General features: G+C 62.5%; 1 protein-coding gene across 1 annotated transcript; it reads left to right on the top strand.

The window, feature by feature from the left end:
* The first annotated feature begins 2,802 nt into the window (after positions 1 to 2,802).
* LOC111161789 (growth arrest and DNA damage inducible beta) lies at positions 2,803 to 4,865 on the top strand. Its single transcript, XM_022525747.1, has 4 exons — positions 2,803 to 3,079; positions 3,189 to 3,290; positions 3,667 to 3,889; positions 4,145 to 4,865. The coding sequence occupies exons 1-4, from the start codon at positions 3,036 to 3,038 to the stop codon at positions 4,256 to 4,258; spliced, it is 483 nt and encodes a 160-aa protein (XP_022381455.1). The 5' UTR covers positions 2,803 to 3,035; the 3' UTR covers positions 4,259 to 4,865.
* Positions 4,866 to 16,892: the final 12,027 nt, after the last annotated feature.

Below are 16,892 nucleotides of genomic sequence, written 5' to 3'. Positions count from 1 at the left end.
GAGTCTCATTTTTTTTAAGGGTCTCACTTTAAAAAAAAAAATTTTTATTGGGCACCTCGGTGGCTCAGTGGATTAAGCCTCTGCCTTCGGCTCAGGTCATGATCTCAGGGTCCTGGGATCGAGCCCCACATCGGGCTCTCTGCTCCGAGGGGAGCCTGCTTCCTCCTCTCTCTCTGCCTGCCTCTCTGCCTGCTTGTGATCTCTCTCTGTCAAATAAATAAATAAAATCTTAAAAAAAAAAAAAAGACTTTACTGATGACAACAGGCATCCAGACAGCCAAAAGGCGGAAGCAACTCAAGTGTCCATCAGTGGATGAATGGATAAGCAAACCGGGTGGGACCAGACCCTGCAACATCACCCAGCGTTAAGGGGCGCTTGGCAGGCTCAGCTGGTCTGCGGCCAACTCCTGATTTCACTGATTGGATTAACCCCCCTGTCAGAGTCTCCCTGAGTGTGGGGTCTCCTCGTTCCTCTCCCTCTGATCGCCCCCCTGCTTGTGCTTGCTCTCTCTCTCATTCTAATAAATAAGTAAATAAAGTCTTTTTTTTTTTTTTTGTAAATTAAGTCTTAAAAAAGAAAGTAAGGATATCCTGGGGCACCTGGATGGCTCAGTTCATAGAGCATGTGACTCTTGATCTTGGGGTGGTGAGACCAAGGGGCTAGAGTTTACTAAAAAGAAAAAAACGAAAAAAAAAAAAAAAAAGGAAGGAAATCCTGACACCTGCTACAATGTAGATGAACCTTGAGGACGTTGTGCTCCGTGAAAAGAGCCAGACACAGAAGGACACCAGGGTCTGATTCCATTTATAGGAGGCACCTAAAACAGGCAAGCCACGGAGACAGAAAGCGGAGTGGTGGGTGCCAGGGTCTGGGCTCCTGCTGAGTGGGTACAGAGTTTGGGATCTACATAGTGATGACGGTTTCACAGCGGGGAGAACAGACTGGTCGCCGCTGAATGGCACGTTTACAAACGATCACAATGAATTCTACCGCAGTAAGAGATAAGCCAGGCGCACCCGAGCGGTAGTCGGTCTTTTTCATTTTTAAAAGACACGGCGTCCGTGAGGCCATGTGTCGCACGTGTAAGATACTGTGTATCCAAAATGCTGTAACTGTCATTCCAGTCCTGATTCTTCTCTCTCTCTTCCCCTCCGCCTCCCCCCTCCCCCGTCCGTCCCTTCCGGCGCGTCGGGCGCGGAGACCGCGTGTGGCCACCAGGTGGCGCCGGAACGCCTCTCGGCTCCCGGGACATTTCGCGCCCCCACGGTGGGCGGCGCGGAGGCGGCGCGATGCGTCAGCCAGACCGCGGGCCCGGGAGTCGGGGGAACCGAGCCGCGGGGCTGAGGCCAGACCCCAGGCTGGCGGGGGTGGGGACGCAGCTGTGAGTCAGCCGGGAGTCCCCGGTCGCCCGTGGGAGGCAATCCCACGCTGGCCTGCCCGCCAGGCTCGTGAACTGCCTTCCCGGGGAGACCGGGAGGCCGGCGGCAGCCCCTGAGTGCGGCCGTGCTTGTCGCACACGTGTGGCTTCAACACCAACTGGCCAGTGGCTTGGGGCCGTGGTGGTCTCCCCAAGCCTCAGTTTCCCCTTTTGTCTAATGCAGATAAGTATGGACCCTGCTTCTTGGGTCTTCGACAAAGGAATGAACCGTGATGCCGGGAGCCCGGTGTGCGGTACGCGCTCGGTGTATACCAGCGTCCACTCCGGAAGGAGGAGTCAGAGCGGCCACCGTCCCTGCCAGCGGACGCCATGTGGCCGCGTGCAGTGCAAGCACGCACCGTCCGGCCCGGGCTTCCTCCGTCTGCCGCCGGCGTCTCTGCGCGGTCAGGTGCGGAGCCCGGTCGGAGGGTGAAGCGCGAGTCGCCGCCAGGGGGCGCGGGGCGGGCCGCGGCCCCGCCACCTGCGCCTCCCACGCGCGCCCCACCCTGAAACTCGCGGGGGGTGAGGAGGGGGCGACCGTCTGGTCCCTAGAGTGCCTGGGGCTGTGCAGCCCTTACTTCTGCGGACCTCGAGGCGGCGGCCGCTACCGCCGGCTGACAGTTATTGAACGTTTACTGGGTACCCCTCATTTTATGTCATGCTTCCTGCAACTCCATGTGGCCGGGACGCATTCTCCTGGGGCAGGTGACACAGAGGCCGCCTTCGCAGTTCGCAGTTTTGGGGGGCCTCGAAGCGGCCTCCTGCGACCGCCGCCGCCTATCGACCACTGTGCACCTTTTACTGAACTTAACGCTCCCTCCAAACCGGTGAGGCCGGCGTCGCGGGGCATTAGGTTGGGACACAGGGTCCCGGAGAGGTTAAGTCACCCAGGGTTTGGGGTCCCGCAGTCAGCCACCCCCTCCCCCGCACACACACCACCTGGGAGGGATCGGACTGCAAGCTGGGACCTTCCTCCTGCAGGCCCTCAGCAGAACTTGGGAAAGGCGCGGACCGGGGACTCTCCCGGGACCAGGAGGGGATTCCAGCCCCCCCCCCCAGAGGCCGCGCCAGCCTTGCGCGCTGGAAATCCCGCGCGCGCCCCGAAACGCGGTGCAGCTGCCGGGAAATCAGGAGGAAAACTTCTGCTTTTTTTTTTTCTTTTCTGGCACTCACGCTCCCCGCCGCCCCCCCGCGCCCTCCTCCGGGCTCTCGCCCCCACGTGGGCGCCCCCACCCGCGCGGCGCTCCGCCCCCTGCCCGCGTCGGCCAACCGGAGCGGGCCTTTCTCTCGCCTTTGTTGGCTCGCCAATAGGAGGGGCGGACGCGCCGCCTAGGCCACGCCTCTGCCGAGAGTCTATAAATGTCCGCGCCTGCGGCCGCTGGCTCAGATCGCTGAAGCCGTGGACGCGATCCGTTTCCTCGCAGCGGTGCGGATTACTCTTGCTGAGGATTTTGCCTTTTTCGCCCCCTTCTTTGGGGGAGGATTTCGCTGCCTTCCGAAGGTCTTGAACGAGCGCGCGGGCTCCGTGGGAAGGTTTTGGGCTTTGCGGCCTCGGATTTTGCATTTTCTCGCTTGGGACTGTCTGGGCTGCTTTCCACTGTGGATTATAACTGCAACATGACGTTGGAAGAGCTCGTGGCGTGCGACAACGCGGCGCAGAAGTAAGTAGCCCGGGCTGTGGCCCCGTGAGGTCAGTCAGGCCGGGCGGGATCCCGATCGATCGGTGGCCGGCCCGGCGGAGCGCTGACCCTCCTTCTCTCCTGACCCCAGGATGCAGACCGTGAGCGCCGCGGTGGAGGAGCTGCTGGTGGCCGCGCAGTGCCAGGACCGCCTCACCGTGGGGGTGTACGAGTCAGCCAAGTTGATGAATGTGTGAGTCACACACCGTCCCCGAACTGGGCGCGGGTGGGGACCCCCTCCGCTCTGCACCACCCCTGCTGCACCCCTCTCTCGCGCAGGGCTAGGATTTCCCCCACGCGTCCCGCTGTGGAGCGAGGGCCTCTGTGTTGCTTTGGGAGGTGGGTTGCAGTATCCTGAATGCAGCATTTGCAAGTGCCCACCACCATATTTGCTGCTGCGCTTCCCCCCAGATATCCCGAAACGTGCATCTCCCCACCTCGCCTCCCCCTGCATGCACACGGGATCCCTTAGGCGCCTTCGGTTTCTCTTTGCTTTTCGAAACTCCCTTGTGCACAGTGGCCTTTCTGCAGCCCCCAGCTGACCCATCTCCTTCCTCTGGCCCCCTTAGGGACCCTGACAGTGTGGTCCTGTGCCTTCTGGCCATTGATGAGGAGGAGGAGGATGACATCGCCCTGCAGATCCACTTCACACTCATCCAGTCCTTTTGCTGTGACAACGACATTAACATCGTCCGGGTGTCAGGCATGCAGCGTCTGGCCCAGCTGCTGGGCGAGCCAGCGGAGACCCAGGGCACCACCGAGCCCCGAGACCTGCACTGCCTCCTGGTCACGGTGAGTTGGACCTGGGACGTGCCCCACCCTGCCCAGGCACCTGGGTCTGTTTGTCAACAAAGTTGAGCTGGCCGGCCTCGCACCAGCTCAGCGCTCAGCCACGATCGGAACGTCCCGTGGGCAGCCCCGGCCGGCCCTCCTTCCGGGGGCAGCTATTTTGAGCTGGCCTGTTTTCCCCAGAGGGGCCCTGGGAGAGGGAGGCTCCCTGCCCACTCCTGGGGCTCCCACTGAACCCCTTCTTTCCCCCCGCCGCAGAACCCTCACACAGATGCCTGGAAAAGCCACGGCCTGGTGGAGGTCGCCAGTTACTGCGAAGAGAGCCGAGGGAACAACCAGTGGGTTCCCTACATCTCCCTCCAGGAGCGCTGAGACCCTTCCCAGCATCAACCTGCTGGGTTGCTACCAAAAATAAAAATAAAATAAATATTTGATCCCTCCCCCCCAGAACAACCCCCCAAAACAACCCAACCTGTTGAGACCGTGGGGGCAGAATCATCGGAGAAGAGGGGAGCACGCAGCCGCCCCCAGGGCGGTGAGCCGGGAGCAGCACCCGCTGCGGCCCCCGTGAAAGGAGAAGAGGGGGACCCGGGCCAGCAGGACAGGGGAAGCTGGAGCTCAGGCTCTGCGACAGAGCAGCTGGAGTGGGGGAGCCGCGGCCTCCCCCACAGTGGAGGGCCCGGACTCCACACTCGGGGTGGAGTGAGACCGACGGCGTCCCCACCCTTCTTGAGACAGGCGCTGCCATCTGCATGGGACTCGCGGGCGCAAGGGTCTGCACCCTTGCCAGGACGAGACTTCGGGACTTGGGAGCTGGGGCTGACCTTGCTCTGTACCCATGAACTCCCAGTTTGCAAACGTCAAGGACCATCTATTTTGCTACTTGCACTTGTTACTTGAACCACTGAGAGAGCCGGAAAGCTACAGATACACGTATTTTTATTTCTACGATGACCTTGTAATAAACTTCTAGAGCTTCTGGGTTCTTGTGTTTTTGCCGCCTCTGAGAGAGGCCAGGACCTCGCGCCCCCCCTGCGCCCCGGCAGCACTGCCCCCCAAGCTTCCTCCGCAGGCTCACCAGGAAGTGTTACCTAAGTCGCTGCTGGCAGCCCGGCTCCCTGCAGAAACAGTACCTCTTCTCTCTGCAGCCGGCGCCGACCTCGCCGACAAACCTTGGCCTCTTTTTTTTTTTTTTTAATCCTCCCTCCTCCTGCCCCGTAGCAATTAAAAGACCGGTTTATTACGAAACCTGGCTGCTGTGCCACAGCTGTTTCGGGCTGTGCTGGAGCCGGCCCCAAGCTCCGGGCCTAGAGAGACGCACCCCTGGGAAGCAGGCTGCAGCCCCCGGCCTCCCAGCCGCCACCAGCCCCAGGTCCGGAGAGGTCAGGAGGGCACCTGGACGGCGGCGGGCTCAGGGCTCGCAGCTGCCTTGGCAGGGCTGGTGGGCTTGCAGGGAGAGCTCCTCCGGACAACCCCCAGGGAGGGGCCTTCCACCACCCCTGCGTTCTCCCTCCCGGGACAGGCTTCCTCACTGCACTACAGGAAAAAAAGTTTTTCTTTCCTCAAACCAAGATCAACAAGCAAAAAACCCACCGAAGTCGTGCTCCCAGCCCAGCTGGGCTCGGCCGGGGGTGTGCTTTGCCTCTAAACCGAAACCGTCTGGTCAGGGCCAGGACCCGCCACCTCCCGGTTCTCCCGAAGCTGCAGGCGCGGTGACTCCCCTGCCCCCGGGGCTGGGAGCCTGGGCTCGCGCCTGCCCGCCCCACCCCGCCTCAGTCTTCCCGCCCAAGGCCTGCGGGGTGGGCTTGCGCCCTGCTAGGAGGGGGATGGGGCGGGCTGCGCCGCAGGCCGCGACCTTTCCACGGAGCCCTACGTGGGCGCGGGAGGAAAACCCCGGCGGTCCCCCGGGAGTCACGGGGCTGGGGAGAGCCCCGCCGGGGAGGATGGGAGGGAGGGAGAGGTGGAGGGGGAAGTCCCAGAGGGAGAGGAGAAGAAGGGGCAGGATTCCTGGGGGGGGGGGGGGGGGTAAGGGGAGAGACGAAGTGGGGAGACGGGATCCCCGAGGGGGGAAGGAGACCCCGAGATGGAGCCCTCAGTGGGGACTTAGGTCGGGGAGCGGTGGAAGGGATCCCGTAGAGGTTAGGGGGAGATGCTTAGTGGAGGCAGGGGCCAGAGCCCTCAGGGGTGGAGGGGGTAGTTTGAAGAGGAGAGGGTTTGGGGTGTGGGGGTGTGAGGTTTGGAGGAACCCAGGCGGACTGGGGTATCAGAAAGGACCCCTGTACGGGGTGGGGGAGGGGAGGGAGGAGGCCCGAGCCCCGAGCCCCGAGGGATGGGAAAGGGGGAGGTGAGGAGGGAGGTAGGGGACTCCGGGGTGGGGGGGGGGGGGGGGGGGGGTGTGGGGGGGGGGGGGCTCTCTGTCCCTATCTTGATTCTGGCCATCCAGAGGGGCTTGTGACGTCTGTAGGTTCTCTGTCCAGTAGGGGAAGACCCCGGCTCCTGAGCCCCAAGGACACACAAGGCATGGGAGGACCCCAGCTGTGTAACGTTTAGCTGGTCCCCTAACTTCTCTGTGCCTCCGTCCCACTGCCCGAAAATTGGGGTAAGAATGCTGTCTACCTCCTAGAGTGTTGACAAGGTTAATATTTTTTAGATTAGGTCTTCCCACGTGGAACACAGAAGGACTGGCCATTATTGCCGCTGTCCCAGCACGATTCCTACGCCCCCCACCCCTGCCTTTCTAGAATCATCTCCTTACTCCACCCTGTGAGTTACCAGAGCTCAGAGGAGGGCGAGAATTGCACGCAAACTTTAAGAAAGCGGGTGCTCCAAACTCAGCAAACTGAAGACGATTTTCAAGCAGTATTTTTGGAACTCGATGCAAGGAAGGGGCAGGACAGTTTTGCTTGTGAGCGGAGTCGGGGATGGCGGCAGGCCGGCAGATGTTTGCTTCCGTCCCGGGCTCCAGTGCCTCTCCCTTCCCCACTCTGGGTTTCACTCCAACTTCAGATATTCGGTTCCTTTACTTTGCAGAATGAAGGCTGGGAGGGTGTGACCTCCCAGGAGGGGGAGAGAGAGATGAACCCAAGGCCTGGGATTCAGACCCCAGCTCTCTGGGCACTGCCCTGTGCAAGCGCAGGGTGGAGGCAGTGGTTGACCCGCTCCTGCCCCTGCTGCTGTGGTGGTGGTGGTGGTGCTTTAACAGGAGCACGGAGTCCAGTTTCCAGAAGAGACGGGGCCCGGCGAGGGCGAGCCACAGACTGGCCATTGTCTTGAATTGTCACCGATAGGCTAGTCACCCCTGGGGAAAACGTGGGCTGAGGGCAAGAAGACGGATGGCACTAGTCACCCCTGGGGAAAACGTGGGCTGAGGGCAAGAAGACGGATGGCACCATCCCCAGGACACCTCTCCTGCACAGTTCACACCAGGGAGAAGCTGCCCAGGTCACCTCTGCAGGTGACCCCCTGGGCTCCCACCGCTGGGGACCAGGGGGGACGAGAGATGCCACGACATCAGCAGGAAGGTGCAGGCGGACCCAGGTGATGGGGTGCAGGTTCACCTCGGGGTACCCGCACTCACCTCTGTCCGTGCCTACACCCGTGGCCCTGAGACACGCACACACGCACCCCCCCATGCGGCTATGCGTGCACCCAGCTCCCCAGACCCCAGACTCCGGACCCCAGACACGCTGTCACCCGCTCAGCCCCACCCAGGCACTCCCGGGCCTGGGGCTGGAGGTCCGGCTTCACACCACCCCCTTGGGCAAATCGCTTAGCTTCTCTGAGCCCCGCATCCACGTGTGTCCACAAGACAGTTTGCGTGTGTTCGCACACCCGCCCAGTGGGCCCGGGCATGGGTTACATGCATGTTGATAGCTGTGTAAACACAGATGTCATCTCTGGCCCCGGGCCTTAACAGTTTGTAGGAGTCAAGCTAGTTCCTGCATCCTCCGTGCCCGGAGAAGGGGGCTGGCCTGGGGGGCATGTCCTGAAACACGTAGCGTAGCCCTGGACTTGAGGACGAGCAGGGGCCTACGAGGAAGAGGGCCAGACCCGGCGGCAAGGTTGAGATCGGTGTTAGAACCGCCGACGCGGCCGGGCCAGCTTCTGCCCTGTTATCTCCTCAAAGCAGCTCTGCCCGGTAGCTCCTATCTTCATCTGCTTTTCACAGGAAGGGAGCACAAGGGCTCAGAGAAGTGCAGCCACTTGCCCGAGGTCACACAGCTGGGGGCAGAGAGCTGGGGTCACACAGCTGGGTGATGGTCTGGTCAGGGACCAGGCCAAGGCCTTGTGTGATGCCGAGGTAGGCTTTGATATCTGTTCATATTTTTATTTTCATGCAATTGAGATATAGTTTACAGACCATAAAATGTACCCCCTTTACAGTGTGATTTAGTGTTTTTTTAGCACACTACATGGATTTTGGCAGTTATCACCCCTGTCTAGTTCCAGAACATTCCATCACTCCAGAAGCAGCTCTGTCCTTGTGCGTGGTCCCTCCCCAGCCCTTCCCCCAGCTCCCGGCACCCGTGAATCCACTGTGTTTCTCTGTGGCTCTGCCTGGTTTGGCACATCCCACAGAAACAGGGCCACACTCCCGACGGTGCGTGATCCTTGCATGATATTTAGGGGCTCATCCGTGGTGTGCGTGTCACCGTCAGACTCGGGTCACTTGCCTCACGTCTGTTGTCCCACGTGTGCACCCTTCTGTGTAGACAAGGACACGGGAGGGTGCTGACGTCATCAAGCACCCTGCTGGGGCTTGGCACCACGCCTCCCGCCCAGGCCCTGCTCACGCACCTGTCCTCCAGGCTCTGTCCTCCAAGCTCTGCCTCGTGTCCTGAGCCCTTCCTGCGACCCCTCCCCCAGCGGACGCTGAGTCAGCCTTGTTTGCTTCCGTGTCGCATGCCCCATCTTTGGGGAATCTCGCCACACGGGACCCCCCGAGAGCCTGTCTCCCGTCTCCAACTCAGCCTTCCGACTTCCCAGCACCTGCCTGCATGTAAGGACACATTTCACCCTGCTTGGGACCCTGGCACTTCGGAAATCCTCGGCACAAAGACTCCTGAGTTGTGTGCCGAGACTGACTCACTGATGGTGACCTCCTTCTCTGGGACAGACTGTTTTGTTCCTGAGGGACACACACCGGCCTGCCAGGTGCTAGGTCCTGGCCGGATCCAGGGACACCGCCCGTGGCAGGGAAGCTGGAAGCGGGCCCTGTGGGGGCGGCTGGCTGTGTGCCCGGGGCAACTTGCTTCATCTCTGCGGGCTCAGTCTCCTTATCTGCGCGATGGGGACACTAATAGCAGCGCGCACCTCTGGGGCTGTTGTGAGCATTAGCTAGCGAAGTATGTGGGGCATTTAGAGCGGCAGGGAGCCTTCCAGAATACGCAGCTCTTGTTACGTGAGTCGTAGGCCACTGTTTACGGGAGTCTTTCTACTTGAACGAGGTGTCTGTCCTGTGAGTCGTGGGCACCCAGAACTCCTGACCATCTGGGGTCTCGACGTTAGACCCAGACGCCCCCCCAACTCCGGGAGCTGCTGATTCTGTCACATGGCTCTGCCTCGGGCTGAGAAGGAGGCTCAGGGCGTGAGCTCTGGGGGGAGGCAGCCGATGTGGCTGGCGGCCGGTGGACTGTGCTCTGCTGTGGCCGCGGATGGCCGCAGGTGCATGCAGACGCACACGTGTGTGCTTGCACACGCAAACAGCACACACTGAGATCCTCAGACTGGCAGACGGGTGTGGCCACGCGCACACACACATGCATTGTTCTTGACCTTGGGCTAGCCCACTGCAGGAGTGTGCTGGGCTGCTGGTACGAAGTGGGTCGGGGGTGGGCATGGGGGCTCCACAGCAGAAACGGCCTGGCTTCTGCTTCTGGAGGCCGCAGATGTGAGCTGACGGCGTCCTTCTGCGGCTCCGAGGAAGGATCTTTCCAGGTCTCTTGCTTCTGGTGGCCTCGGGTGTGCCTGGGATTTGGGTGTGTGTCCCCCCCGCCGCCCAGTCCTCGTGGCCGCCTCCATGTATGTGCAGCTCCGTGTCCCAGGGACACCTTCTTGGAGGACGCCAGCTGTACGGGGTCAGACCCGCCTTCACGAACCCCCTCCACCATCTGCAAACAACCTGCCTGCAGATAAGATCCCATCGCTAGGTGCCAGGGGTCAGGGCTTCAACCTCCTGTGAGCGGACACAGTTCACCCCGTCACCCCCCCACCCCTGCACAGAAATACCCATGACGTCCTCCCAGTCACACACGCAGACCCTTGCGACCCGGGTCTCCCGTTCACAGATTGTGTACACGGGCGCACAGGCACACGTGCCAGCAAACACCCCTCTTTAGCTGGCTCTCAGGTCTTCACAGCAGATCCGGGAGCAGAGGGGAGTTCTTTACACAGACACCAAATGCGTCCTAGGGTCCCTCCTGCCTCCCCCGCGGGTGCCCTGCGGCAAGGCTGCGGGGTGCTGAGAGTCGCCCCAGGTGACCGCTGGGGAGCTCACGGGCACTCGGGTAGCCTCCCTGCACAGCGGTTCTCCCCCAGGAAGATGCCCCGCATTTCATGGGCCCAGCTTCCCTCTGGCTCCTTCCATCAGTAGGTAAGATGGCACGGGGAGGGCCGGGGGCGTGTTCTTGCTGAGATGATACCCCTCTTCTAGGAAAGCACTGGCTTCCTGACTTCTGAAATACTTCCCTCTTTCCTCCCAGGGGTCAGGGCAGGACTCTGGCCTGTCCCACCCTGCCTTTACCTTTTCCCTTCCCTCTGGAACCACTGCCTGCATTTCCCAGCCCCACAGTCCCCACGGGCCCCGGGGCGTCCTGCCTGGTGCCTCATCCTTCCCAAAGGTTCTCTCCTGACCCCGAAGCCCAGGCAAGGGGTGTGGCCTTTCTCCTAGATTTTTCAAGGTCCCTGCGCCACCAAACTCGAGGCTGGGCAGGCGGGAGGGTGGGGAGGCGATCCAACGGCATGGCTTTATCTGTTGGAAGGGGACAATCTGGGAATGACAGACCTGGAGAGACCTGAGTGCCGCCAGTCAGGGCTGGTGAAGGTCAAGTGTGCCAGGGACCCACGGTTCCTGGCCGTAGCCTTGGGAGACCCGGAACCACCAGCTCCATGCACAGCTCCTGTGCCACCCCCCCTCCCCCAAGGACCTGCGGCCGACACACTTACAGACACACAGAAGCTCCATCTGGAGAAGCCCCTCCCTGCCCCTTCCCTGCATTGTTCCTGCCTCCTCTTTCCCACCCAACCCCCTCCTCCCAGGCGCCAGAGTTTCCCAGGCTCTGGGGCTGGGGTGGGGTGGGGGCGGGGGTGGGATGAGGGGTGTCTGGGGGCGGCGCAGGCCCAGCAGAAGACCCTCGTGCACACGGGGCTGCTCTCCCCCCGTGCGTGAGCACCCACGTGTCGGAGCGGGAGCCTGCGTGCACGCGTGGGGCGACGTTCGTGCCACGGCGTACACAGCAGGCGCGCCATAAATTCCCCTTGGGCGGCTGCGAGACGGAAGGAGGAGAGGGGCAGCCGCACAGCTTTGGACTCGAGTGGGCTCTCGGCGGCTTCCCGTCTACCCGCGGGGCGCGCAGCGAGCGTGACTCAGTTTCCCCATCCATAAAAGGGAAAGTCTAACCGCCCTCCCACGTGGCGAGGTGAAACCATTTAATGCGCGGAAGCGCTTTGTAAAAAGCTCGGCCTTGAGAACCCTGACCACGCCTTCCCTCCACCCCACCCTCCCGCCAGACACTCTGGGGGTGGAGAGGGGCGCTGACCCTGGCCCCAGACGCCCCTCCCGACCCAGCAGGCAGGAGTCCCGGCTTCTTCGGTACTTAAAACTGGATAATTGGAGACAGAGGCGGGTGTGCGAGAGCCAGAGAAATCCCCGAGTGGGCGAAGTGCAGGGGCCTGTCCCTCTAGTTTCCCCACTTCAGGGGCCCCGACCCTCTCCAGAGCCCCCTTCGTGCGCGCCCTGGGCGCGCTGCTGGTGCGAACGGGAGCCCCCGCGCTTGCCGCCGACCCCCTCCCGCGCCCGGCGGTGCCAGCCTCCCGCTGGTGCCCGCCAGGCGCGGTGTCTGCGGCCGCCCCGGGGGTGGGGGTGGGGGGGTCTGCGCCAGCGGCCGTCCCGGCGGCGTCTCCCTCCCCCAGCCCCTGGCGGCGGGCGGCCGGGCCGAGGGCGGGGCGTCTGCACAGACCCTCCTTTTGTGAGCGGCGCCTTCCCCGGGCGGCCTGGCGCGCAGGGCCCGGGCACCGCGCCAGCGCCCGGAATAGCCTCCCTGCCCCGCTGGCCGCCCCACGCCCCGCTGGAGCCGCCTGACCTGCCTGGCCGGGCGCGGGAGTGGGCAGGCCCGGCCGTGGCGGCGCAGGGACCGGGTGCGTGCTCAGCGGCACGGGCCGCACCGCCACCGACCCTCGAGCAGCAAGGCCTACTGTGTGCTGTCCCCTGACCGGGGCGGGGGGGGGGGTCGGGCGCCTACCGTGTGCAGAACACTGTCTGAACAGCCCACCGTGTGCGGACTCGCACCTACATGCCCACGTGCACGCGCAAACTTCCACCCGTGCAGGACCTACTGTGTGCAAGACCCACCGTGTGCAGTCCCTCTCCTACGTGAAAATTCCCATGTGTGCAGACCCCCCCTGTATACAAACACCCACAGCGAGCGGATGTCTTCACGCGTGCAAATACCTACTGTGCGTGGCACCAGGGTGTGTGCACGAACCCGCCGTGCGCAGGCACAGACATGCTCGCGGATACCCATTTGTGAAGAAGTCCCCTATTTTCAAATACTCTGATCTGTGCAGGTACCCACATGTGAGTACAAAATCCTAATGCATGCACAGCTGTGTTCGGGTGCACCCTGTGTGGTCATCACAAGCGTGCAAGCTGTTCCGAGTTCAAATGCTCCCTGTGCAGACCGCCTACACCAGTGGATTTAGGGTGAGCAGCACTCGGGGCGCCTACCGAGATCTGAGACCCTCTCCAGGGGTCCTTGGGGTATATGCTTCAGTTCACCCCATCTGCACACATTCTGCTGTTTGAGTCTCTTCTGGCTCTGACTGCGAGGGGCTCTGACCCTGTGGGAGGAAGTGGGTTGGACACCCCCCTGCACCGTGTGGGTCTGCGGGGAGGACTCAGTCATGCAGGGCTGGAGGCAGGGCCTCCTGGGACCTTCCTGGAAGCCCAGGGGGCAGGTGCAAGGGCAGGCGGGCTCTGTGGCAGGCTGCCAGCGGGTGGCTTCCCTGAAACTGGGCACAGCAGCAGGGAGAGGTTTCCGGCGCGCCCGGCCGCACCTGGCCCCGGGCACTCTCGGCAGATGGGCGGGGCCGGCAGGCAATGCCAAGGAGGAGCCAGGCCCTGGACTGCGCATGCCCGCCGGTGCACACACTCCTGTGTGCGTGGGCCAGGCCCGTGCTAACCCTGCATCCCGTACACAAAGGCTTGTGGCTGTGCACGCACACCAGCGTGCACTTGTAGGTGACACGGGAGCCACGGAACACAGCAAAGGGTCTGGGGATCCGTTTTCACCCTTAGGCTCCACAGGACTGAGATATTTTTCTGATTCACTCACGGCTCCGTTGTCACACCTGACAGCTGGCTGGCGCTCGGTGGATATTTGCAGAGTGAGCCACCAGATGAAAGGAAACATCACTTTGCAACTATGTACGGAGTGTCTAGGTGCACTGGGTGCCTGTACGTCCAGGAGCAACAAAAAGATGTTAGACATTCCAGACCCCCAGTGGGGATGAGTTAAGCTCACACTTGCCGGCCATGGCCATGCCCGTTGGTCAGGAAACCGCGGAGTCTGCTTCCATTCATTCACCGCAGAAACCAGAGCCAGGCGGACACACGCAGGCCTCGAGGATATGCACGCAGTTTCGAGCCTAGGATTAGCCCTCTTCTCTCCCTACAGTCTGTCTGCACTATCCATTCCAGCTGCCTGGGGCTCCTGACCTCCCCTCCCGAGGCCACTGGGCGTCCACCCCTCAGTTTCAAGGGATTCCTCAGGCCACAGTGAGCCTCGTGCCCCACTCCCCAAACATCCGTGTTATTAGGTGGTCCCGGGGCCTGCAGTTCCCACCATCTGAGGTTCTCCTAAGGGCTTAGGGTGTTGTCTGCAGAAGGTTCCAGAAAACATGCCACCAGAGTTGGCAGGGGGGGGTTGCCTGCTGGGGTGGGGACAGGAAGGTGGGGGACTGCACAGGGAGGAGGAGGCTTGTGAGGGGTGGGGGGGCTGTCTGTGTCCTGGAGACAGAGAGGCTGGAGGCCCCGAGACACCCACACGCAGCTCACAGAGACCCAATCTGGGATGCGCAGACATGAGTTGGCTCCTTCCCGGCGCAGATGCCCTCTTCCCAGCCTTCTGATGGGGCGCCTGGGGCCCCTGCCCTGCCTGCGAGAGTGTGAGTGAATGTGTGTAGGCGTGAGCCCACGTTTGTTTGGTGTGTGCCCCTGCACATATTTCTGGGCGTATCGGGGTGTATGTACGTGTGTGTCGGTGTGCATGGCTGTATGTGGGTATTTGTGTCTGTGTGCATGGACATGTGGTTGTGTATGTGTACACATACGTTGTGTGCGCATGTGCGAATGTCGTATGTGCGCGGGCACGCGAGTGTTTCTATGCATGTGTGTTTTGTATGCGTGTACACACGTGTGCTTGGGTGTGCTCACACACGTTCGTGCGTACCCATGTGCGTGCTTTCGGATGGTCTCTGCGCGTGTGTGTTGCAGAGGTACCGCTGGGCGCTCTAGGTGTCCCAGCCTCGAAGCTCCAGATCCAGGCACGTCAGTGGCATGGGCTCCGGGGCCACGCCTGCACGCCCGGCCCCGCAACTGTAGTGACAAGCCGTGGTCTGTTGTGTCTACTACACGCCGAGTGTTTTTTCTAAACACCCCACATGCGTGTTTTTAACGCCGGGTTCACTGAGGTATCTTTCACAAATAGTACAGTCATACCTTTTAGGTGTACAATCCCGTAAGTCCCAACAAACAGACGCGACTGTGAGTCCTCATGCAGTCAAGATTTACAGTAGGCGCACGGCCCAGAAGCCGCTGCTGCCCCTGGTCAGGGGGCTCTCCCCTGCACCAGCCCCTGCCCCCAGGGGGCTGCTCTGTGCTCCCAGTTCTGCCTTTTCCAGAAAGTCATAAAGACAGGATCACCCCACCTGCAGCTTTCCCAGGCTGCTCCTTATACTGCGCGATGGGCTTCCACGGTGTTGCCTACGGTGTTGCATACGTAAACACTTTGTTCCTTAAAAAGAAAAAAAAAAAAGCTGCAATCCACATACTACAAAATTCACCCGTTTGAAGTGTGTAATTCTGGGGTTTTTCGTGTTTTCACAGAGTTGTGCAGCCATCCCCTCTATCTGATTACAAAGTATTTGTATCTCCTCCAAAAGAAGCTTTGTCTCCATCAGCTGTCACTCCTCACCCGCTTCGTTAATCCTAACCCACCAGCTCCCTTCCTGTCGGTGGCTGTGCCCACCCTGAACGGCTCAGGCAGGTGCACTCACACTCGGGCGGCCTTCGATGTCTGGTCCCTTCCCTCCCTTTAGGCTTGTCAGGGTCAGTCCCTGTGTACTGCCCACTCCTGCTCCATTGTGGGGGCGGCGGTGCTCGGTCTACCCTTCCTCTGGGCATGGCCGGCGGCGTAGTTCTCAGGCTTTGGTAATTAGGGATAAAGCTGCTGCGAGCGCTCACCCCGGATTGTGGCGTGGACCTAAGTTTTCGTTTCTCCCGGGTACCGGGGTGGGGGGGGGTTTCCTGGGCCCTGTGATGAGCACACACCTTAGTCCATGAACTCACGGACTCCTCATAATCTCGGAGTGAGCACTATGATTAGATCCACTTTATGCATAAGGAGAGGAGACGCTCCCACTGATCTGTCTCACCGCCCCCCACCCCCGCAGACAGCAGGGATGCCGCGCCCACCACCCAGCAGAGGCCCTGCAGCCCAGGGCGCCCCCACGCACGCAGGCCGCACGCCTGCCACGCCCCGCACCCGGGAACAGACGCTGGTGGGGCCCACAGACCCAGACGTGCTGCAGACACACTGGGATTTGTTCATCTTTCCAGCCAGCCCGTCTCGTCCTGACAGTAATTAGCTCCCAGACTGGCGGGGAGACAGGGAACGGGCTCGGAGTCATCGCTGCGGCCCCACGCCCACAGGCCAGGGCCCCCAGCACCGTGTGTGTGTGTGTGTGTGTGTGTGTGTGTGTGTGTGTGCGCGCGCGCGTGTCCAGGGGGCGCGCCCCGCTCCTCTCCTCCACCCCTGGCGTCGCAGACAGGCCCTGCAGTGTGGCCTGGCTTCCCACCCCCTCCCGCCGGCGCGGTGCGCGCTCCCCCGCCGCGCCTTCCACGCGCGATCGTGCCCCGCGGGGAGCCGCCGTCCCTGCGGGCGCCCGGGTCCTGCGCGCCGGTGGAGCGTGTGCGCGCGCGCGTGTCCCGGGCCGCGTGGGGGTGGGCCCCAAGCCCGAGCACGTCCCGCCCCGCCCCGCCCCTGCCCGGGCGCCGCCGGAAGAGCTGCGGCGGCGGCGCTGGCGTCACGGGTTTCCACGGGGGCTCCGCGCGGGGGCCGGGATTCCCTGGCGCAGGAACGCCCGTGACGGCGGCGGCGCCGGGAGGCCGGACTGGCCGGGGATGACATCAGCGCCTGCTCTTCTGGAGCCGCGCGGGCGGGAGAGGGCGCGGGGGGAAGGGAGTCCGGGCCCCATGCGCGCTGCGCGGCCCCCGTTTCGCAGATGCGGACACTGAGGCCCGCGGGCGGTCGCCTGTGCGGCTTCTGGCAGGCGCTCAGCGCGGCCGCTGTCGCAGAGCCCCTCGGGGACCCGAGAGCCCCCTCCCCCCTCCAGAGAGAGGGCCCAGCGCCTTCGGGGCTCCGGACCCGCACGGGCGCGGCGGCCTGGCTCTCCTGCAGCGAGAGGGCTCGCGGAGGGCCTGTGGGCGCCCCGGCGCCACCCGGCCAGTCGGCCGCTTGGGCCAGACCTGTCCACACTGCTGGTCTCTCCCCAGCTCTGGCCGCTGCGG

This window comes from Enhydra lutris, unplaced genomic scaffold (assembly GCF_002288905.1).
Source record: "Enhydra lutris kenyoni isolate GAN:26980312 unplaced genomic scaffold, ASM228890v2 scaffoldscaffold86, whole genome shotgun sequence".
Taxonomy (NCBI): Eukaryota; Metazoa; Chordata; class Mammalia; order Carnivora; family Mustelidae; genus Enhydra; species Enhydra lutris.
Note: the sequence above shows the minus strand (reverse complement) of the source record. Positions and strands in the feature narration are given on the sequence as shown.

Bases quoted from the DNA above. Each gene is read 5' to 3' on its own strand.
- LOC111161789 (XM_022525747.1), top strand. From the start codon at position 3,036: ATGACGTTGGAAGAGCTCGTGGCGTGCGACAACGCGGCGCAGAA. The intron at 3,080-3,188 runs GTAAGTAGCCCG...TCCTGACCCCAG, and splicing joins TGCGACAACGCGGCGCAGAA to GATGCAGACCGTGAGCGCCG. The intron at 3,890-4,144 runs GTGAGTTGGACC...CCCCCGCCGCAG, and splicing joins TGCACTGCCTCCTGGTCACG to AACCCTCACACAGATGCCTG.